The sequence below is a fragment of the Sebastes umbrosus genome, unplaced genomic scaffold, assembly GCF_015220745.1.
Source record: "Sebastes umbrosus isolate fSebUmb1 unplaced genomic scaffold, fSebUmb1.pri scaffold_114_arrow_ctg1, whole genome shotgun sequence".
Lineage (NCBI taxonomy): Eukaryota > Metazoa > Chordata > Actinopteri > Perciformes > Sebastidae > Sebastes > Sebastes umbrosus.
In genome coordinates this window covers 62,024-85,000 of record NW_023618449.1, presented here as the reverse complement: position 1 = coordinate 85,000, position 22,977 = coordinate 62,024, and the positions used below count along the sequence as shown (strand labels likewise).

At 43.1% G+C, this 22,977-nt stretch overlaps 1 protein-coding gene across 4 annotated transcripts; it reads left to right on the top strand.

Annotated features, from left to right (window-relative positions):
• The first annotated feature begins 751 nt into the window (after positions 1 to 751).
• Positions 752 to 22,457, top strand: dnajc5ga (DnaJ (Hsp40) homolog, subfamily C, member 5 gamma a). 4 transcript variants are annotated; one of them, XM_037762935.1, is made up of 7 exons: positions 752 to 1,127; positions 14,412 to 14,539; positions 14,924 to 15,137; positions 15,757 to 15,913; positions 16,800 to 16,978; positions 18,384 to 18,427; positions 19,428 to 22,457. In XM_037762935.1, the coding sequence occupies exons 2-5, from the start codon at positions 14,421 to 14,423 to the stop codon at positions 16,973 to 16,975; spliced, it is 666 nt and encodes a 221-aa protein (XP_037618863.1). In that variant the 5' UTR covers positions 752 to 1,127; positions 14,412 to 14,420; the 3' UTR covers positions 16,976 to 16,978; positions 18,384 to 18,427; positions 19,428 to 22,457. The 4 variants fall into 4 exon arrangements, with proteins under 4 accessions (XP_037618863.1, XP_037618862.1, XP_037618866.1 ...); XM_037762934.1 differs by having other exon boundaries at positions 753 to 1,127; positions 18,384 to 18,423; XM_037762938.1 differs by lacking the exon at positions 16,800 to 16,978 and having other exon boundaries at positions 754 to 1,127.
• The last annotated feature ends 520 nt before the right edge of the window (positions 22,458 to 22,977 follow it).

Here is a 22,977-nt window from a genome sequence, read left to right as displayed (position 1 = left end):
TATATATATATAGTATATATATCTCTATCTATAGTATATATATCTCTATCTATCTATAGTATATATATATATATCTATAGTATATATATATCTATCTATCTATAATATATATATCTCTATCTATCTATAGTATATCTATCTATCTATCTATAGTATATATATCTCTATCTATAGTATATATATCTCTATCTATCTATAGTATATATATCTCTATCTATAGTATATATATATCTATAGTATATATATCTCTATCTATCTATAGTATATATATCTCTATCTATAGTATATATATATATCTATAGTATATATATCTCTATCTATCTATAGTATATATATATCTATCTATCTATAGTATATATATATATATATATATATCTATAGTATATATATCTATCTATCTATAGTATATATATATATATATCTATAGTATAGATATATATATATAGTATATATATCTCTATCTATAGTATATATATCTCTATCTATCTATAATATATATATATCTATCTATCTATAGTATATATATCTCTATCTATCTATAGTATATATATATATATCTATCTATAGTATATATATCTATATCTTTCTTAATGTGTGAAATAAATAAACATTTTATTATTATCTAGATGTACTTGAAAGTCGGATTTTGGAGGAAACCTTGAAAGCAACTGTGAATCTGCAGAATCTGTGCTGTGATTGGTTGATTCCTCTTTCCGGAAAGGAATCAGCCAATCACAGCACAGATCCTCTAGAGACGAGACCACACATGAAGAGGCGACCAGAGGGTTAGCAGCTAACAGCTAGCAGGCTAGCACCGGATAACAGAGGGTTAGCAGCTAACAGCTAGCAGGCTAGCACCGGATAACAGAGGGTTAGCAGCTAAGAGCTAGCAGCTAACACCAGCTAACACTCCTCCACTGGGCTAGCAGCAGTTAGCAGCAGCAGCAGGTATCTCTCCTCCTCTGAGCTGACAGCAGTTAGCAGCAGTTAGCAGCAGCAGCAGGTATCTCTCCTCCTCTGAGCTGATAATAATAATAATAATAATAATATGAGTCTTTAATTGAGAACCGGAGCTTCTATGATCCAGCTGAGCTTCCAGAGAGACAAACACAGTTCAGCTTCACAAGGTAAGATATCCACTACTAAACCACTAAACCAGGAGGTTAACCACAACCAGAGCTAACCGGAGCTAACCGGAGCTAACCGGAGATAACCAGAGCTAACCAGAGATAACCAGAGCTAACCGGAGCTAACCGGAGATAACCAGAGCTAACCGGAGATAACCGGAGCTAACCGGAGATAACCAGAGATAACCGGAGCTAACCGGAGATAACCAGAGCTAACCGGAGATAACCGGACATAACCGGAGATAACCAGAGATAACCGGAGATAACCGGAAATAACCGGAGATAACCAGAGATAACCAGAGCTAACCAGAGATAACCAGAGCTAACCGGAGATAACCAGAGCTAACCAGAGATAACCAGAGCTAACCGGAGATAACCGGAGATAACCAGAGCTAACCAGAGATAACCAGAGCTAACCGGAGATAACCGGAGATAACCAGAGCTAACCGGAGCTAACCGGAGATAACCGGAGATAACCGGAGATAACCGGAGATAACCAGAGATAACCAGAGCTAACCGGAGCTAACCGGAGCTAACCGGAGATAACCAGAGCTAACCGGAGATAACCGGAGCTAACCGGAGATAACCAGAGATAACCGGAGATAACCAGAGATAACCGGAAATAACCGGAGATAACCAGAGATAACCAGAGCTAACCAGAGATAACCAGAGCTAACCGGAGATAACCGGAGATAACCAGAGCTAACCAGAGATAACCAGAGCTAACCGGAGATAACCGGAGATAACCAGAGCTAACCAGAGATAACCAGAGCTAACCGGAGATAACCGGAGATAACCAGAGCTAACCGGAGATAACCAGAGCTAACCGGAGATAACCGGAGATAACCGGAGATAACCGGAGCTAACCGGAGCTAACCGGAGATAACCGGAGCTAACCGGAGATAACCGGAGACAACCGGAGACAACCGGAGATAACCGGAGACAACCGGAGATAACCGGAGATAACCGGAGATAACCAGAGCTAAAACCAGCCAGCAGGAGGTTAACCACAACCAGAGCTAACCAGAGATAACAGAGACAACCAGAGCTAACCAGAGATAACCAGAGCTAACCAGAGCTAACCAGAGACAACCAGAGCTAACCAGAGATAACCAGAGCTAACCAGAGCTAACCAGAGCTAACCAGAGATAACCGGAGACAACCGGAGACAACCAGAGACAACCAGAGACAACCAGAGATAACCAGAGATAACCGGAGCTAACCGGAGATAACCGGAGATGACCAGAGCTAAAACCAGCCAGCAGGAGGTTAACCATAACCAGAGCTAACCAGAGCTAACCAGAGATAACCAGAGACAACCAGAGACAACCAGAGATAACCAGAGATAACCAGAGCTAAAACCAGAGCTAAAACCAGCCAGCAGGAGGTTAACCACAACCAGAGATAACCAGAGATAACCAGAGATAACCAGAGACAACCAGAGATAAAACCAGCCAGCAGGAGGTTAACCATAACCAGAGCTAACCGGGATCATTATAAGGTTGAGCTGCTCCTCAACATCAGAGCAGGAGGGTTAGGTTTACCCTGTCGGGTTAGGGTTAGGGTTACCCTGTCGGGGTAGGGTTAGGGTTACCCTGTCGGGGTAGGGTTAGGTTTACCCTGTCGGGGTAGGTTTAGGTTTACCCTGTCGGGTTAGGGTTAGGGTTACCCTGTCGGGTTAGGGTTAGGGTTAGGTTTACCCTGTCGGGTTAGGGTTAGGTTTACCCTGTCGCGTTAGGGTTAGGGTTACCCTGTCGGGGTAGGGTTAGGTTTAGGTTTACCCTGTCGGGTTAGGGTTAGGTTTAGGTTTACCCTGTCGGGTTAGGGTTAGGTTTACCCTGTCGGGTTAGGGTTGGGGTTAGGTTTACCCTGTCGGGTTAGGGTTAGGTTTAGGTTTACCCTGTCGGGTTAGGGTTGGGGTTAGGTTTACCCTGTCGGGGTAGGGTTAGGTTTACCCTGTCGGGTTAGGGTTAGGTTTAGGTTTACCCTGTCGGGTTAGGGTTAGGTTTACCCTGTCGGGGTAGGGTTAGGTTTACCCTGTCGGGTTAGGGTTAGGTTTAGGTTTACCCTGTCGGGTTAGGGTTAGGTTTACCCTGTCGGGTTAGGGTTGGGGTTAGGTTTACCCTGTCGGGGTAGGGTTAGGTTTACCCTGTCGGGTTAGGGTTAGGTTTAGGTTTACCCTGTCGGGTTAGGGTTAGGTTTACCCTGTCGGGTTAGGGTTAGGGTTAGGTTTACCCTGTCGGGTTAGGGTTAGGGTTAGGGTTACCCTGTTGGGCTACTGCTGGCTAACAGGTACTAGCTTCACATGTTTATACATTTATTCATTTATCTGGCCTTAGATAAACTACTGAGGTTTATCAGATGTCTCATGTGTCGTCTAACATTTCCTTTAGCTAGCAGCTAGAATCTAGCAGCTAACAGCTAACAGCTAGCAGCTAGCTACCTGTCAGCAGTAACATGACAGTTTATTTGGATGATTCAGGAATAGACAAATAACTTCTGACAGGACTACAAGAAATAAGAGTATCAGCGTTCACATGTATTAGTGAACGTTGTCTGTGACGTGTATTAGTGAACGTTGTCTGTGACGTGTATTAGTGAATGTTGTCTGTGACGTGTATTAGTGAACGTTGTCTGTGACTTGTAATGGTGAATGTCGTCTGTGACTTGTAATGGTGAATGTTGTCTGTGACGTGTATTAGTGAACGTTGTCTGTGATGTGTAATAGTGAATGTTGTCTGTGACGTGTATTAGTGAACGTTGTCTGTGACGTGTAATAGTGAACGTTGTCTGTGACGTGTATTAGTGAATGCTGTCTGTGAGGTGTATTAGTGAATGTTGTCTGTGACGTGTAATAGTGAATGTTGTCTGTGACGTGTAATAGTGAATGTTGTCTGTGACGTGTAATAGTGAATGTTGTCTGTGACGTGTATTAGTGAACGTTGTCTGTGACGTGTATTAGTGAACGTTGTCTGTGACGTGTATTAGTGAACGTTGTCTGTGACGTGTATTAGTGAACGTTGTCTGTGACGTGTATTAGTGAACGTTGTCTGTGACGTGTAATGGTGAATGTTGTCTGTGACGTGTATTAGTGAACGTTGTCTGTGACGTGTAATAGTGAATGTTGTCTGTGACGTGTATTAGTGAACGTTGTCTGTGACGTGTATTAGTGAACGTTGTCTGTGACGTGTAATAGTGAATGTTGTCTGTGACGTGTAATAGTGAACATTGTCTGTGACGTGTATTGGTGAACGTTGTCTGTGACGTGTAATGGTGAATGTTGTCTGTGACGTGTATTAGTGAACGTTGTCTGTGATGTGTAATAGTGAACGTTGTCTGTGACGTGTTTTAGTGAATGTTGTCTGTGACGTGTAATGGTGAATGTTTTCTGTGTCGTGTAATGGTGAATGTTGTCTGTGACATGTATTAGTGAACGTTGTCTGTGACGTGTAATGGTGAATGTTGTCTGTGACGTGTATTAGTGAACGTTGTCTGACGTGTAATAGTGAATGTTGTCTGTAACGTGTATTAGTGAACGTTGTCTGTGACGTGTAATAGTGAATGTTGTCTGTAACGTGTATTAGTGAACGTTGTCTGTGACGTGTAATAGTGAATGTTGTCTGTGACGTGTATTAGTGAACGTTGTCTGTGACGTGTAATAGTGAATGACTGGGTGTAACGTGTAATAGTGAATGTAGTCTGTGACGTGTAATGGTGAATGTTGTCTGCGACGTGTATTAGTGAATGTTGTCTGCGACGTGTATTAGTGAATGTTGTCTGTGACGTGTATTGGTGAACGTTGTCTGTGACGTGTAATAGTGAATGACTGGGTGTAACATGTAATAGTGAACGTTGTCTTTGACGTGTAATAGTGAATGTTGTCTGTGACGTGTATTAGTGAACGTTGTCTGTGACGTGTAATAGTGAATGACTGGGTGTAACGTGTAATAGTGAATGTTGTCTGTGACATGCATTAGTGAATGTTTTCTGTGACGTGTATTTGTGAACGTTGTCTGTGACGTGTATTAGTGAACGTTGTCTGTGACGTGTAATAGTGAATGTTGTCTGTGACGTGTAATAGTGAACATTGTCTGTGACGTGTATTGGTGAACGTTGTCTGTGACGTGTAATGGTGAATGTTGTCTGTGACGTGTAATGGTGAATGTTGTCTGTGACGTGTATTAGTGAACGTTGTCTGTGACGTGTAACAGTGAACGTTGTCTGTGACGTGTTTTAGTGAATGTTGTCTGTGACGTGTAATGGTGAATGTTTTCTGTGTCGTGTAATGGTGAATGTTGTCTGTGACATGTATTAGTGAACGTTGTCTGTGACGTGTAATGGTGAATGTTGTCTGTGACGTGTATTAGTGAACGTTGTCTGTGACGTGTAATAGTGAATGTTGTCTGTAACATGTATTAGTGAACGTTGTCTGTGACGTGTAATAGTGAATGTTGTCTGTAACGTGTATTAGTGAACGTTGTCTGTGACGTGTAATAGTGAATGTTGTCTGTGACGTGTATTAGTGAACGTTGTCTGTGACGTGTAATAGTGAATGACTGGGTGTAACGTGTAATAGTGAATGTAGTCTGTGACGTGTAATGGTGAATGTTGTCTGCGACGTGTATTAGTGAATGTTGTCTGCGACGTGTATTAGTGAATGTTGTCTGTGACGTGTATTGGTGAACGTTGTCTGTGACGTGTAATAGTGAATGACTGGGTGTAACATGTAATAGTGAACGTTGTCTTTGACGTGTAATAGTGAATGTTGTCTGTGACGTATTAGTGAACGTTGTCTGTGACGTGTAATAGTGAATGACTGGGTGTAACGTGTAATAGTGAATGTTGTCTGTGACATGCATTAGTGAATGTTTTCTGTGACGTGTATTTGTGAACGTTGTCTGTGACGTGTAATAGTGAATGACTGGGTGTAACGTGTATTAGTGAATGTTGACTGTGACGTGTATTAGTGAATGTTGTCTGTGACGTGTATTAGTGAATGACTGGGTGTAACATAGAAAGTAGTCGTCCATGTGAGGGGAGATTAGCAACGGATTAGAGCTCCACAAGGACAAACAGACGACAATCACGCGGCATTCCTTCTCCCGTCCATAATATCGTATCAATAGACTTCATTGAACCCTAGGGGCAAATTCACAAGTCACCTATATCAGAATATAATGTTATTTATATATATATATATATGAAGAAGGACTGATTTATGGTTAAATAAGTAGATTTTTTTTCTGGGTTAATAAATTATGGTATCGGATCGGTGCATAGACGGGCTTACTCACCGATTACCGATTACAAATTTGGGCAGTATCGGACGCCTTTCTGAAACTGGTATCAGAACAACTCTATTGATTTGTGTTGGTCTCAACTCACTCAGCTAGTCCCCCTTTTTGTAAGACATATAAAAGCCTGTATATTTAACAGTCATTTATATTGAAAAAGTGTGTTTTTTAACATTTGGAGTGATAGGTATACTGCTTATTTTCTCTCTTTCTTACTCCGTTATAGAACATAATGTTCAAGTTCCTCAACCTAATGCTCTTAATTACTGTCATACAGGACTTGTTAATGATAATTGTTCACCTGTCTGGCAGAGCTATTTAATATGGACATTTTTGGGGTTGCTTGGCCTTGGCTGTTGGGCTTACATAGTTAACATGTCACACACCTAATATTGTTATTTTTAACAATAAAGAGACAGTTATTTTAAGAGTGTTACAGTGTTAGAGTCTATCTCCAGAGTCTCTGTTGTCTTCACTGAGACTTTTCTCAACATTGCCCTCAGGCCTCACATGATTTTCCTCAGTTGTGGATTTTGACAAGCGCCTTTTGTCTCAAGCAATAAAAAATGTCTTGTTGAGCTGCAGCACAAAACAGGACCTTAATGTCTAATAATAGCCTTTTAAAATGGTATTATAAGTACCTCTAAATATGGACCTGAGTAGTAGAATAAGCTGTTTTGTGTCTATGCCCACAAATTAGTGTTTCTGCTGGTTGATATTGGTTTGGAAGTGCCCTATAATATATTTTAGCTTCAGTCATACTGTTGCTAATGGAGGACTTTTTTAAAAATATGTGTCTTTTTACAAACTGGCTAAATGTTTCTTTTAGTTGTCATAGTCATATTATTCATTGTAAGACTAGAGAATGACGTTGTTGAACAAATACCTCGTCAGTTTTGGTCTATTTGTGACCGCTGGTCCTCTTCGCTAATGCTGTTTTTCTGTGTATGTGTGATCAGGCAAGCTTGAAGTTTGACATACTTTTACATTTTTAAACATGTAATGCTGAGAGCCTCGGTCTGACATGGACGTTGTCTACAGCCTCGGTCTGACCAGGACGTTGTATATAGCCTCAGTCTGACCAGGACGTTGTCTATAGCCTCGGTCTGACATGGACGTTGTCTACAGCCTCGGTCTGACCAGGACGTTGTCTATAGCCTCGGTCTGACCAGGACGTTGTCTATAGCCTCGGTCTGACCAGGACGTTGTCTATAGCCTCGGTCTGACCAGGACGTTGTCTATAGCCTCGGTCTGACCAGGACGTTGTCTATAACCTCGGTCTGACCAAGACGTTGTCTACAACCTCGGTCTGACCAGGACGTTGTCTACAACCTCGGTCTGACCAGGACGTTGTCTATAACCTCGGTCTGAACAGGACGTTGTCTATAGCCTCGGTCTGAACAGGACGTTGTCTATAGCCTCGGTCTGACCAGGACGTTGTCTATAGCCTCGGTCTGACCAGGACGTTGTCTATAGCCTCGGTCTGACCAGGACGTTGTCTATAGCCTCGGTCTGACCTGTACTACGATGTATAATGTGTGAGATCAGCAGAATGTAATCTTATTTAGTCAACGAGCCACACAGCATTATTAGTGTGGCAGAGTGAGAGGGTTAGGGTTACTGTGTGTTGGTAGAGTAGTCACGGTTTAATAGAAATCCCTTTTTTCTACTGTAATTGTGAAGCACTGATTCCAAGCTATTGAACATAACTGTAATTATGTTGCTCTAGTTATGAAACATTATGGATATAATATAATATATATATATATATAACATATAATATATAATAATATAATATCGGTGTCTATCAGTGACTTTTAGACTCTCTGGCCAAGGGGACATTGAGGAAAAAATCCATCAGCCAAGCATATTTTTTACCAGCCAAAATAATAAATCACCTTTCTGTGTCACATATGCATTTGTTTCAGTACATTTAATGGAGAAAATGAAGTATTATGTTGAATACAAACTTAGAGAAGAGGCCAGAGCAAAATTTGAAGCAAAATAACTTAAATATATTGACGGTTAATCAGTTCTAGCCTGAACACTCAGCTTAATACCTATAGGCTACTAAATCCATCAATCCAAGGTACTTCAACATCCACTCCTTTATTACCGTTAGGAAGCTAGGTCATAACTCCCTCTCTATTATCTATTTTATATCGCTGTGAAAACATCCACTTTGAACAATTGGGTTTATTCAAGTTTCTCTTCAAAAACTAAATTTTACTAGATTACATTTGAACACATTGTGTTTGTATTTGTACAGCTAAACCCAAGAACTCTAAATCTCAGTCCTGGGCAGCCCAAGAACTCTGTACCTCAGTCCTGGGCAACCCAAGAACTCTGTACCTCAGGCCTGGGCAACCCAAGAACTCTAGACCTCAGTCATGGGCAACCCAAGAACTCTGTACCTCAGGCCTGAGCAACCCAAGAACTCTAGACCTCAGTCCTGGGCAGCCCAAGAACTCTGTACCTCAGTCCTGGGCAACCCAAGAACTCTGTACCTTTTTATTTTTTTTATTTGACCTTTATTTAACCAGGTAAAATCAATTGAGAACCAATTCTCATTTACAATGATGACCTGGCCAAGAGGCAGTAGCACAGTCCACACAAGTGACACAGACAGCACAGATACAATACAGTATGACAAACACATGAGAAAATGGCTAAAAACAGCATAGGTAAATTAACAAACACTATGTACAAAAAAAAGGCGGATTACTGGATGTACTTTGTAAAAATGGAAGAGAGAGAGAGAAGTGAGGGCTGGTCAGCAAGTACAGCAGTCAACTATGACTTGTTGCAGCTTTTGTTTGAACATGTTGAGAGAGGTGAGAGCTGTTAGTTTGAGCGTGTTCTGTAGTGAGTTCCAGTCATTTGCAGCGGCAAAATGAAAGGAGTTATGACCAAACACAGTACGGACTTTTGGAATGATGAGCCTTATGAAATCACTGGATCTTAAACAGCGATTGCTGTCGGAAATGTGCAGAAGATTGGAGAGGTAGCAAGGGGTCATTCCCAAAATGGATTTGTAGACCAAGAGCAGCCAGTGTTGTAGCCGCCTGGTGTGAAGGGAGGGCCAATCCACCAATCTGTAAAGTTCACAGTGGTGGGTGGTGAAGGGTGCACATGTGGCAAAACGGATTGCTGAGTGGTGGAGTGTGTCCAGTTTTCTGAGGGTGGTCTTTGATGCCATTTTATAAATTATATCGCCGTAGTCAAATAGAGGAAGGATGGTCATTTTCACAAGGGTGAATTTGGCAGAGTGTGTGAAGGAGGCCTTGTTTCGATACAGGAAACCCAGTCTAGCTTTGACTTTAGCCAGAAGGTTATTGATGTGTGTGTTAAATGAGAGAGATGAGTCCAACCAGAAGCCAAGGTATTTGTAGGAGCTGACAAACTCCAGCTCCGAGCCATCAGCACTGTAGATCTTGGGAGGGCTGGGGATGATGAGGTTTTTCCGGTCAAACAGCATACATTTGGTCTTTTTGGCGTTGAGGAGCAGGTGGAGGTTGTGGAAAGACTGTTGGATGGAGGTGAGGCTTTGTTGAAGAGTGGACACAGCAGAGTGGAGTGAGGGACCAGCTGAATATATGATGGTGTCATCAGCATACAGATGAATCCTGGAATTTCCAGCAGCTTTGGCTACATCGTTAATATAAATGGAGAACAAAATAGGGCCTAAGATGGAGCCTTGAGGCACACCTTTAGAGATGGTAAGAGGTTCAGACATGATGTTTTCGGTCTTCACCCGCTGGACACGATCAGCCAGGTAGCTAGCAAACCAGTTGCAACATCTACTGGACAAGCCAATGCTGGTAAGTCTTTGCAGGAGAATGTTATGGTTGACCGAGTCAAAAGCCTTGGCTAGGTCTATAAAGGCAGCTACACAAGTCTGTTTGATGTCCATGGCGGTGATGACGTCATCAAGGACCTTCAGTGTAGCGGTGGTACATCCGTGGCCTTTCCTAAACCCAGACTGCAGGTCAGACAAAATATGATTTAAGTCAATGAAGTGAATTAGTTGTTTATGTACCAGTTTCTCTATGACTTTGGCCAGACAGGGCAAAATGGAAATCGGCCTGTAGCAGTTCGGGTCAGAGCCAGAGCCTCCTTTAAAGAGGGGGAGAATTGTAGCCGATTTCCAGTCAGGGGGGAAAACAGACAGATGAAATGACAGGTTGAACAGGCTTGTAATAGGGGAAGCAATAATATGAGCGGCTGATTTTAAAAACACAGGGTCAAGCCCATCAGATCCAGCTGACTTGTTTGAATCTAACTTAATGAGTTCATCCAGGACTTCCGAAACCTTAACAGGTTGAAGGGAGAAGCTGTTAACGCTGGGTGATGAAGTGGGAGTGTTAGATGAATCTGTTTCAGGGGCAGCTGCACCAAAGAAATTAGATGAATTCACGAAATGTTGGTTGAAGTGTGTGGCCATGCGTTGTTTATCAGTAACAACAATGTCATCAAAAATCAAAGAAGTGGGTAGATGCGGAGAAGCAAGTTTGTTTTCCATGGATTTGACTGTTTTCCAAAATTTCTTGGCATCAGAGCCACTGGCTGAGAATTCTTCTTTGAAATGACTGATTTTAGCTTTCCTGATTGCCTGTGTTGTTTTGTTCCTACATTGTCTGAAGGCCAGCCAGTCGGCAGCAGACTGAGAAGACCTCGCTCTCCGCCATGAGGTGTTTTTTAGGCGGATCAGAGCCGCCAAATCGTGACTGAACCAGGGGCTGTAGCGATTCTTCGTCCGGAATCGTTTCAATGGGGCGTGTTTCTCAATGATTAGGCTAAAGGTGTTTTTGAAATAAGACCAGGCATCTTCCACTGAGGGGATAAGATTGATTCTTTCCCAGTTTGCAGCTGCAACATCTTGCAAGAAGGCCTGATTGTCAAAGTTTTTCAGTGAGCGCTTGGTCACAATCACCGGTGGACGTTTGACAGAGAGGCCGGAGCGAACGCATGCAATGGCACAGTGGTCACTCAAGTCTTGACTGAAGACTCCAGATCGGTAGTTTGATGGAGTGTTAGTGAGAATAATATCGATTAGTGTGGCAGATGACGGTGATTTCAAATTATGTCTGGTTGGCTCAGATACAATTTGAAAGAGGTTTAAAGCATCAAATTGCTGTGTAACTAAATCAGGGGGGTTGATCATATTCCAGTTTAGGTCACCCAGAAGGACAAACTCAGAGGAAATGTGAGGGGCCAACAGTTCACCGAGAGCTCTTAATGTGCATGCTGGAGCAGAGGGTGGTCTATAGCAAACAGCAACAGACAGAGTGAAATTTGTAGACAGTTTAAGTTTTAACAGTAACAGTTCAAATTGCTTGGGGACTGATTTAGACAGCGTAACAGAACATTGCAAATGATCTTTTACAAATATAGCCACGCCGCCACCTTTGGTGGATCTATCCTGACGAAAGACGTTGTAACCCGGTATTCGAATTTCTAGATCCGAGACACCTTTCTTAAGCCATGATTCAGAGACAGCCAGAACATCAGGGTTTGCAGTGTGCACCCAGGCTTTTAAATAGTCATGTTTTGGCAACAAACTACAGATATTGACATGTAGAAAGCCCAATGATTTACGATCACAAAAATCATTAAACGACAGATTAGAGACAGTGGGACCATGAATAGCGGGCCCTGGGTTTGGGTGAACATTTCCAGAGATTAACAACATGAGAATGATTAACACACGTCTGAGGACAGTGCTAAAATGTTGCATATGTTTATCTTTCATTGACGGTTTGGTCAAAATTAAAGAGGAAGAGTCGTGGAACTGCTGCAATAACATGTAAGAGTACAAAGGAATAAGATTCGTTACACACCAAGTAGAAAGTCCAAAAGTCTTTGTAAACCAGAAGGATGAAATGTCTCTGGTTGATAAACTGAAGTCCAATGTACCAACACCGTTAGAAATTATGGCAGTCTCCTGTGTGTACCTGCTAGAAAGGCAGGTTGTATGAGCTGATGTGATCCAGAAAATAGAAATGATTGTGAGCCAAAAAGGCCAGGAAGGTTTTAGTGGATGAAACATGTCCAAACCAATAACCAATAGGTCAGGCTGTAGCAGGTTGAAAAGGGCCAGGCTATAGCTAGCAGAGGAAGCCAGGCTGTAGCAGGTTGAAGAGGCCCAAGCTGTAGCAGGTTGAAGCAAGTTGAAGAGGCCCGGGTTACAGCTAGCAGAGGAAGCTAGGCTGTAGCCAGCAAAGGGGGTCAGGCTGTAGCCGGTTGAAGAGGCCCAGGCTGTAGCAGGTTGAAGAGGCCCAGGCTGTAGCAGGTTGAACAGGCTCAGGCTACAACTAGCAGAGGAGGCTATGCTGTTGCAGGTTGAGGAGGCCCAGGCTGTAGCAGGTTGAAGAGGCCCAGGCTGTAGCAGGTTGAAGAGGCCCAGGTTGTAGCAGGTTGAAGAGACCCAGGCTGTAGCAGGTTGAAGAGACCCAGGCTGTAGCAGGTTGAAGAGGCCCAGGCTGTAGCAGGTTGAAGAGGCCCAGGCTGTAGCAGGTTGAAGAGACCCAGGCTGTAGCAGGTTGAAGAGACCCAGGCTGTAGCAGGTTGAAGAGGCCCAGGCTGTAGCAGGTTGAAGAGGGCCCGGCTGTAGCAGGTTGAAGAGACCCAGGCTGTAGCAGGTTGAAGAGGGCCAGGCAACAGCTAGCAGAGGAGGACAGGCTGTAGCAGGTTGAAGAGGGCCAGGCTTCAGCTAGCAGAGGAGGACAGGCTGTAGCAGGTTGAATTGGCCCAGGCTGTAGCAGGTTGAAGAGGGCCAGGCTACAGCTAGCAGAGGAGGCTAGGCTGTAGCAGGTTGAACAGGCCTAGGCTACAGCTAGCAGAGGAGGCTAGGCTGTAATTTATGGATTTTGTAAGAAACCAATAAATAGGCACTATGCTCTCAGTCCAGTACAAGCTGAAGACACTTTACACGTTACAACAGCCAGATCAGCAGACAAACTAAAACATAAATAAAACATAAATTCCGAGCTCACATGCAGACACACAAACACACAGGACTGGTCTGGCGGCCATCTTGGATTGTAGGCCTGGGCAACCCAAGAACTCTGTACCTCAGGCCTGGGCAACCCAAGAACTCTGTACCTCAGTCCTGGGCAACCCAAGAACTCTAGACCTCAGTCCTGGGCAGCCCCAGAACTCTGTACCTCAGTCCTGTGCAACCCAAGAACTCTGTACCTCAGTCCTGGGCAGCCCAAGAACTCTGTACCTCAGTCCTGGGCAGCCCCAGAACTCTGTACCTCAGTCCTGTGCAACCCAAGAACTCTGTACCTCAGTCCTGGGCAGCCCAAGAACTCTGTACCTCAGTCCTGGGCAACCCAAGAACTCTGTACCTCAGGCCTGGGCAACCCAAGAACTCTGTACCTCAGTCCTGGGCAGCCCAAGAACTCTGTACTTCAGTCCTGGGCAACCCAAGAACTCTGTACCTCAGTCATGTGCAACCCAAGCACTCTGTACCTCAGGCCTGGGCAACCCAAGAACTCTGTACCTCAGTCCTGGGCAGCCCAAGAACTCTGTACCTCAGTCCTGGGCAACCCAAGAACTCTGTACCTCAGTCCTGGGCAACCCAAGAACTCTGTACCTCAGTCCTGGGCAGCCCAAGAACTCTGTACCTCAGTCCTGGGCAACCCAAGAACTCTAGCCCTCAGTCCTGGGCAGCCCAGGTCTGGGTAACTGGGTGTCAGTGCAGTTTATAGATAGTAGGCCTCGATCACCGGCGATCGGCGCTCAATGCATGCCGGTTAGATTTGTGTCCGACTTGATGCCGACTCGCTCTGACGTCATGCGCACGTGAGCAACGATAACCTCACAAGATCGAGGCGGCCGAGTTTTTTGAGCCAGGCGCCGCAGCTGCTCTCCACCGACTGCAGTATTTTATCTCTAATCCCTCAGGAACATTCAGAAACATGTCATCATCTTTAAATGATTTTTCACTTCTTTCTTTCACATATTTTTCTCCTAATGATACCAGAGGTGAGCCATGGCTGAACCGAACCCCTCCCGTCCCCAGAGGAAGATGTCCACCGCTGGGGAAAGTGTGTACAAAGTGCTGGGCCTGGAGAAAGGAGCGACTGCTGAGGACATCAAGAAAGCATACAGGTGAGCAGTAATCTGAGTTATTACTCCAGTTTAAGATGTTTCCTCAGAGAGGATCCGTTTCTCCAGAGTAGGCAGGCTAACCATGTTGTAATTATTACTTGAGGCATTTCCTACATCCTTTGCTTAAATTAGTGTAATCCTGTTCCTGACCCCTCATAAGTGGCCAGTTTAATCTGGTGGAGGAACAGGAACATGTCGCATAGCTTGTTTTTCTTTGTGTTTTTTATACTCTCATACTCTCCTTTTAATAGAGAATAAATAAAAATACCCTAAAATAAAGAAAATATCAATCTAATCCCTCCTTCTTTCACTTTTCTTTTCTTTCTGCTTCACTTTCCACATTATTTGATTTCCTGTGTTCTTCTTCTTCGTCTCTCCTGTCAGGAAACTAGCATTGAAGTACCACCCGGATAAGAACCCTGACAACCCTGAGGCAGCGGAGAAGTTTAAGGAGATTAACAACGCCAACTCCATTTTAAACGATGAGACAAAGAGGAAGATCTATAACGAGTATGGCTCCATGGGCCTTTATGTGTCTGAACAGTTCGGAGAGGAGAGCGTCAAATATTACTTCCTCATGTCCAAATGGTGGTTTAAGGTTTGTGCTTTGATTTTTAAAGTTGTGCATGTAGGAGACAGTTTGTGCTATACTTGACTATGTCGAGTAAAGTCACGTTGGTTGTAGTCAACTAGTATAATATTGATCAATTCTACTGTAGACACTATTGTTGGCTTACTATATTGCATATGACACTGTCAGTTTAGGAAGAGACTGACACAATAAATTTGTCTTAAAGTTATTAATCTCCTGCCACAGAAGCTTGATTGTCTTCAGTCAGATGTCTGAGAGGACTACTCTACGTCTTTCATGCTTTTAGGTTGTAGGAACGCCTCTTAGACATCTATCTATTAACATCTATAAATAGATGTTATTTAGTTTAGTACATGGAGAACAAAATAGAGAAAAAGTCTGAATTCATGCTTCGTCAGGTCTGTTACCATGACGACAAGCAGACAACTTTTAAAATGCTTGTTTTCTGAATGGAGTCTGGATGGACTATGGATCTATGCAGCTGCTCCATCAACACTCAACATGACGTCATCTAGAGACGTTGTTGTTTCTAATGTTGCTAGTGTTAATAATGTGGAGATAAAGACAGTCCTATGAGATGGTCTTGTTAGTGAACGTTGTTGTGTTTGCTTGTTAACCCCTACAGGGTCTGGTACTGTGCTGCACCATGTTCACCTGCTGCTGCTGTTGCTGCTGCTGTTGTTTCTGCTGTGGGAAGTGTAAACCACCTGACGATGATGAAAACTACCAGTACGTGGACCCTGAAGACCTGGAGGCCCAAATCAAAGCAGAGCAGGACGGAGGTGAGACGGCCTTTCCAGCCCACCTAACTTAGGTTCAGGCAAGAAAACCTCCAACTACGGACGTTTGCGCGGTGTACAAATGAAATGCGAAAACGCTCAAATGCGTACTCATGACACGCGGAATGTCCGTGTAATGTCGTGGTATTTTTACGCCTTCCCGTGAGACCGGTTGGCGTTTCACATGGTTATGGTTTAGGCTGTCAGGTCTAATGGTTATGGTTTAGGGTGGTTGATGCTAGGGATGTCAGTTTCGGTTAATTTCGCTTTCGATAGCCCGACACCCACCCACCTGGTAACTACACACTTCATTTTTGTAACCCTTGCACACTGACACACTGACAGCTGTTGTTGCCTGTTGGGCTGCAGTTTGCCATGTTCTGATTGGAGCATATTGTTTTATGCTAAATGCAGTACCTGTGAGGGTTTCTGGATCAATATCTGTCATTGTTTTGTGTTGTACATTGATTTATAATAATAAATATATACATACATTTGCATAAAGCAGCATATTAGTCCACTCCCATGTTGATAAGAGGATTAAATACTAATCTCCCTTTAAGGTTCCTTTAGAACAGATCAAATATGTGAGATTAATTTGAGATTAATCGTGATTAAATATTTGAATCAATTGATAGCCGTAGTTCTAAATAGTTTGATCGTTGGTCTTTATAAAGAGATCAGAAGAGCCGATCGGATGCATCGTTTCTGAAGTGAAACTTTTCAACACTCGTTTTCTTTTCTCTTTCTGCTCTTTAATTCATTCAGAGTGACACACACACCTTAGCCTCTATATTATCTTATATCTATAACCAACCCTAAAGGCTGTCTGTAACTTTATCACGCTCTCACACTGCAGGATTCATGTTTTCATGCTCCAATCCAACAGGTTATACAGTAATTATAGGCCAGCCCAAATCTAATCTGGGTCCAGAGAGCCCAGAAGGCCAGAGTCAGCCCATCCCCCTGCCGCTGCCCATGCCTCCGCCTGAGCCCCGGTCGCCGACCTCGGCCAGTCCAGCAGGGGAGGAAAACCCCGGAGAGACGCTACCAGAGTCAAAGTGACTCGTAAGAGCCGCCTCGACTCATCTGTGTGTCATGTTGTCGTTGTCTCCGTTGGTTTCCTGTCTGGCTGTACGTGGCTCATCGCTGCTCCCTCACTCATCACATTAACTAAACCGCTGCTGTCAGATTAGCACTGTGCTGTCACGTTGTCTTCATCCTCGTGTTGTCAGCTGGCTGTACGTGGCTCATCGCTGCTTCTAAATTCATCCATAACAAAACGACTCGTACTGTCCGATCATTGTTTTAGTATATAGTATTATTTCTGTCACATTCATCAGTCACTGAAGTCGTCTTGTACCTGCATGTTGTTTCCATGTGCTTGTTGTCAGTGTTGCATTATGTCACTGTACAGAAGATAAGCATGGCTCAGTTAATTACTGTAGCTCCACCCTTTCATACTGTATTGTTATGTAACTAGAGCTGCACTGACTAATCTATTCGTTGTCAACTATTTTGATAATCAATTAATCAGTTTGAGTAATTTAAAGAAAAGTGAATATTTTCTGGTTTCTTTCCTCCTCTATGACTGTAAACTGAACAAAACAAGACATTTGAGTACGTCATCTTGGGCTTTGGGATTTTATAGACCAAACAAATAATCAGCAGATTAATCAACAAAGAAAATAATCATTAGTTGCATCCCTACCTGTAACTGTATCATCTGGTACTTAATACTTACTTCTTGTTTGATACTTATGTGGTATGATATAACAGACAAGAAATCTTTATACGTCATCCAGAGGAGGCTCTCATGACCACACCCCCAATCCCGTGTCCCTCATAGACGGTAACCGAGTAAACCGAGTAGTTGAAACACGTCTCCAAACTTCTACTTTAAACAAACCTCTAATAGTAATAACGCTATGCCCAAGAGCTGCAGCAACAATAAATCCAATAACGCTGATCGCTGATTGGTTCCCCTGCCATGTCCTAAAAATTATCTAACAGAGGAGCTTTATGGCTCCAAGCTATAGACCAGACCAGCATGGCTTTATGGCTCCAAGCTATAGACCAGACCAGCATGGCTTTATGGCTCCAAGCTATAGACCAGACCAGCATGGCTTTATGGCTCCAAGCTATAGACCAGACCAGCATGGCTATATGGCTCCAAGCTATAGACCAGACCAGCATGTCTTTATGGCTCCAAGCTATAGACCAGACCAGCATGTCTTTATGGCTCCAAGCTATAGACCAGCCCAGCATGTCTATCAGATATAGTCAGGTTTTCACATTTCTTTTATTTCGGATGTTCAGATTATTTTAAATTGTAATAGTTTTGAGATGAGCTTTGTGAAACCTGCAGGTAACCTGTATGATAGTAATGATTTAGTCCAGATGGGTTTACAGATGTTGGAAGGCTTTGCTGTGATATTGGCGGTAACGTGGGTTCCTTCCTCTCCTCCCACAGGAAAGTGACGGTGTGGATGAGCCTCAACTAGCAGAAGTAGGTAGGTAAGATAGATTTGATTTGTTCATATGCAGGTAGAAGAAGCTCTATAAAGAACTGTTCATTCTGGTTTTACAATCTAATAATAGAATAGTTTGTGCAGTGCTTGGAGTGCCGGTACTCTCTTACTCACATGTTGGCATATCAGCAATCTCTTGAGACTTATTCCTCTTTATTCACGATGTCTTTAAGCATGTTCCGCTGAGTCGGTCATAACCAGCTGTGGTTTTATTGCTATATTATTATACTCGGGCCATGCATCTTCTGTAGTAGGCTTCTAATACTCCAATGATATTCGCACTGGAACCTTCTAGGGTTAAGGTGGTGTGTTTGTATATAGTGTTAATACTAGTGTTAAGTGTTTCATGTGTTATTGTAGCCTACAGTCTATAGATATTATACAGCAGGATAAACAGATATCTATAACTATAATATTTACAGTGAATAAAAGATACTAGGAGATATTGGGTTTGGGGCTCCACCAAGAAAATGTGAAGGTTTTTGACTAAAAACTGCAATTTGACATCATTTTGGACCGTTATGTTTACTAGTTCAATTATTATTGTATTACTTGCACATATCACAGCCTTCGTCTGAACATTTCATTTGTCTGGAAATATTTTCCCAGTAAAATCACATTCAATAAAACTTTAAAATCTTCTTCCCAGTAATCGGGAAGTGTTTCCTGGCCACAGCGCGCTTGGTGGATCTTGGTGGATCTTGGTGGATCTTGGTGGATCTTGTTGGGTCTCTAAACTATGGTGTCCGGTCTAAGACCTGCTCTATAGATAAAGCGTCTCGAGATAAATTCTGTTATTATTTGACGCTATATAAAAATAAATTGAATTGAATTGAATGAAATGGAGTAAAATGAAGAAGTAGCGTTATTAGTTTATGAGTACCGGCCCACTTCGAGCACTGTTCGTAGATAACGGAGCTGCATGTTAGGATCCATGTGTCTGGATACAGTTGCTGGTGAATCTCAGTTTCTTTCTCCATCTTTAGCCTTTCAAGCCCCGACTATGATCCAGCCACATCCGCCTGCTGCCAGAGATCAAACCAGCCCAGACCCACACCTCCACTTGATCGACCCACTGAACAACACCTGTAAGGTGGACACTGGAAGGCTCTTGGCCCCCTCCATGGAGCTCAAGTTATGGAGGAGTCTTCATGCAAATTAAACAACTAGCTCTGAACGTCTTAGTCGTCTTTCTCCTTCCAGCTTTGCCACGTCCATTTAACCCTAGCCTGGGCTAGATGTGATCTCGCCAACAGTTCCAGTCATCCAGGACTCCTCTCTAATCTGTTTAATCATCCCATTACAACCAGTGAGGACTGGGCTGGAAGATGGCGAACACAGTCCATCAAGGAACGGTGATCCTCGTTATTGATCCGCTATCCAGACCAGGACGTGAACTCTCTCTGTCCCATCCTCCCTGCATCGCCCTCCATTCTGGACTCCATTCATCACCAACATTTCTCTGTCCTCCAAATAAAAAAGAAGGTTTTTGGATGCCACTTGTGACACATCATCAGACGCCAGCGGCGTGACGAGCGGCGTGACGATGTGGGTGTGGAGGAGCTGTTTTTGTTTACTCTCCCTTCAGTCTAACAAACAATCACATTCAGTTAAAAGCTGCATTAACACCTTCCAACGTTCATCCTTTCAAACAAGCTCTTGATGCCATGTGTGGTGGTTGACAATATTCTTCTTTCGAAGGACGATTAACAAGATTTCAAATCGGGACGCTACTACTTCGCACGAACGCACAAATGTGAGGAGGGGAAACAGAAGATCTGCGACTGACAGATTATGTGTTTGAGCTGAAGATTTAGAGCATGGATCAGGAGTGGAGTGGAGACGAGGCTTTCCTCCCCAACGTGCATGCATTTTATTTCCAGATGCATGCCCCCCCACCACTGTACAGCACTGTAATACAGTCCAAACCACAAAACATGACCTTACAGTCATGCAGACTCTGGTTACACTTACTCTATACACATGTACCAGCCCGTATGTCATTGTGTGCAACCTTCGGCTAAAAAATACAACCCCCGGCGTAACCTGTTGACTAAAAGGACAAACGCTAAACCATGGAGAAAAAAAAACACATTTTGATTTAGTTAGTTTTGTCGGATCGTTGCGCTCCTTCTTGTGTTGCAGTCAGACTGTTTGGTCGGCCAAAGCCAACGGCTCCATGTAGCCAGCCATCCCACAATAACTTTGATCTCTCTGGGAACGCCACAGTTCACTTTGTAGAATATGCATTTGGGTCTCTGCACCTTGTGAAGCGGGTTCGTTACCATTTCAATTGGTTTTAACCTCAAGAACAGCAGAAACCATCAACTCTTCAGTTACTTAATAATAATAATAATAATAATAATCATCTATAAACTCCGTCCAGATTCACTAAGACTGCATCCTTTGGATCTTGGTCTAGTTGGAAAGGTGCATTCGTCCGTCAATCACAGGCTCTGGTTCTGGCTAGAAAGGATCCGTCTGGTTGAGAGTTAGTGTTGATGTATTTCTGTTCTGCAGGCATCCTGTATCTCTACACTAGTAGGAGGTCCATCAGCAGTTCTGTGTGACATGTTTACATGCAGTGTGTAATTAGTTTTAGATGAAGGTTCCAGTGATATAATGAAGTCATGAATCAAGTTCAAGGTTATTTATTAATATGTTCATTTAATTATCACTTTGTGTTGGTTTTGTTGAGTCCTACGGAGAAAAAGGGTCTGACAGTCTTCCCCGCTCAGTCCTGGTCCTGGTTCTGGTTCTCCCCGTGCCTCCCTTCCCTCCAGCGGGCCCAGTAATACGTCCTGGGCCTCTAGCAGCGTGGTGTCGGTGTTGGCTCCCATCGAGGTGAAGCTCTGCTCCTGACCGGAGGAGGAGCTGCTGCTGCCGAGTTCTCCACCTCCCGCCGAGGCTCCGACTGTCGGGAAACCGGATCTGGGTCTGTCTTTGGCGGGCCGGTCGCTGCCGGAGGCTCTGCCGAAGGCTCTGCCGAAGTGAGCTGAAGGAGTTTCTAGTGAACCTCTATGATTTCGTTGGTCTACAACGTTAATACAACAGTTAACGTCCCACGAAGGGAATCCTGTTCCTTACGAGTTGTTTTCCCCGAGTCGCTCCGATTACAACGAGAACATGATGTCATATTTACACAAGACGGATCCGTCCTAGCCAGAACCCAGCGCGCTGTGCAGCAGCTCTCTGTGCAGCAGCAGCTCTGTGCAGCAGCAGCTCTGTGCAGCAGCAGCTCTGTGCAGCAGCTCTCTGTGCAGCAGCAGCTCTGTGCAGCAGCAGCTCTGTGCAGCAGCTCTGTGCAGCAGCAGCTCGGCATAACACGATGTGAACATTTCATGTCACCATTATTGTGATTCATGATGTTATCCTGATGGTTTTAGGGGTGACATTTAAAGGGTTTGTTTTTCTCAATAAATAAAGGCCAAAGTGTGTCAAACTAAAGATAAACTCATCTCTCCATCGCTAAAACTCCTCAATATTAAACTGCAGTAAACTAATGTAGAGCTACATGTCGGACCAGCAACGAGCCCATTGTGTGATTTTATGAATTACAAACTGTTCATAAACCAGCTCAGACAAATACCTCCGTCTTTATCTTGGCTCCGTCTTTGATGGATCACATTTCAGCTGAAGATCATCTCTCCGTCATGGTTTTACTTCAAGTGTCCCAGAACATTTCACATCTTCTCAAATCCAAAGTGTAAAAGCAACGAGGCCACGGAGCGCTGAAAGAAGACATGTTATTTATTATTTTTGTAATTGTTGTAAATATAACTCATGAAACAGCAAATTAACTGACAAAAGTACTTATTGTGAATGGACATGTTTTATTAATTAATGTCTGTTTTAACACTGTACATACATTTTTCATTTTATTTTTTTAATTTGTCACAGAAATACCACAATTTAAATGTGATATTACTAAAGGGGGGGGTTAAATGATGAGGATGTGACGATCTGTAAATGAGTCATTAAGACATTCAACCAAATAAAAAAGGGGGATTTCATAACTTCCTGTCTGCTAATATGTCTTCTAGTTGCTGATTGATGCTGACAGACGAGCATCTTTATATATATTTATAGAATGCCATTTTTACTGCATTTACTTTCTTTTTGTATGTATATACAGTATGTATGTATATGTATATATATATTTATATATATATACTGTGTATATATATATATGTGTGTGTATGTATATACAGTATGTATGTGTGTATATATGTATGTATATATACACACATATATACTGTGTATACATGTATGTATATGTGTGTATGTATATACAGTATATATGTATATGTATATATATATTTATATATATATACTGTGTATATATATATATGTGTGTATGTATATACAGTATAGTGTATATGTGTACCTATGTACAGTATATATCTTTAACATGCTTTAAGATGTACTGACCTGCTTTCTTTGACAGAGTTCATCTAAGGTGAGCGGTTCAGGGTTAAAGGTGAGCGGTTCAGGGTCAAAGGTGAGCGGTTCAGGGTTAAAGGTGAGCGGGTCAGG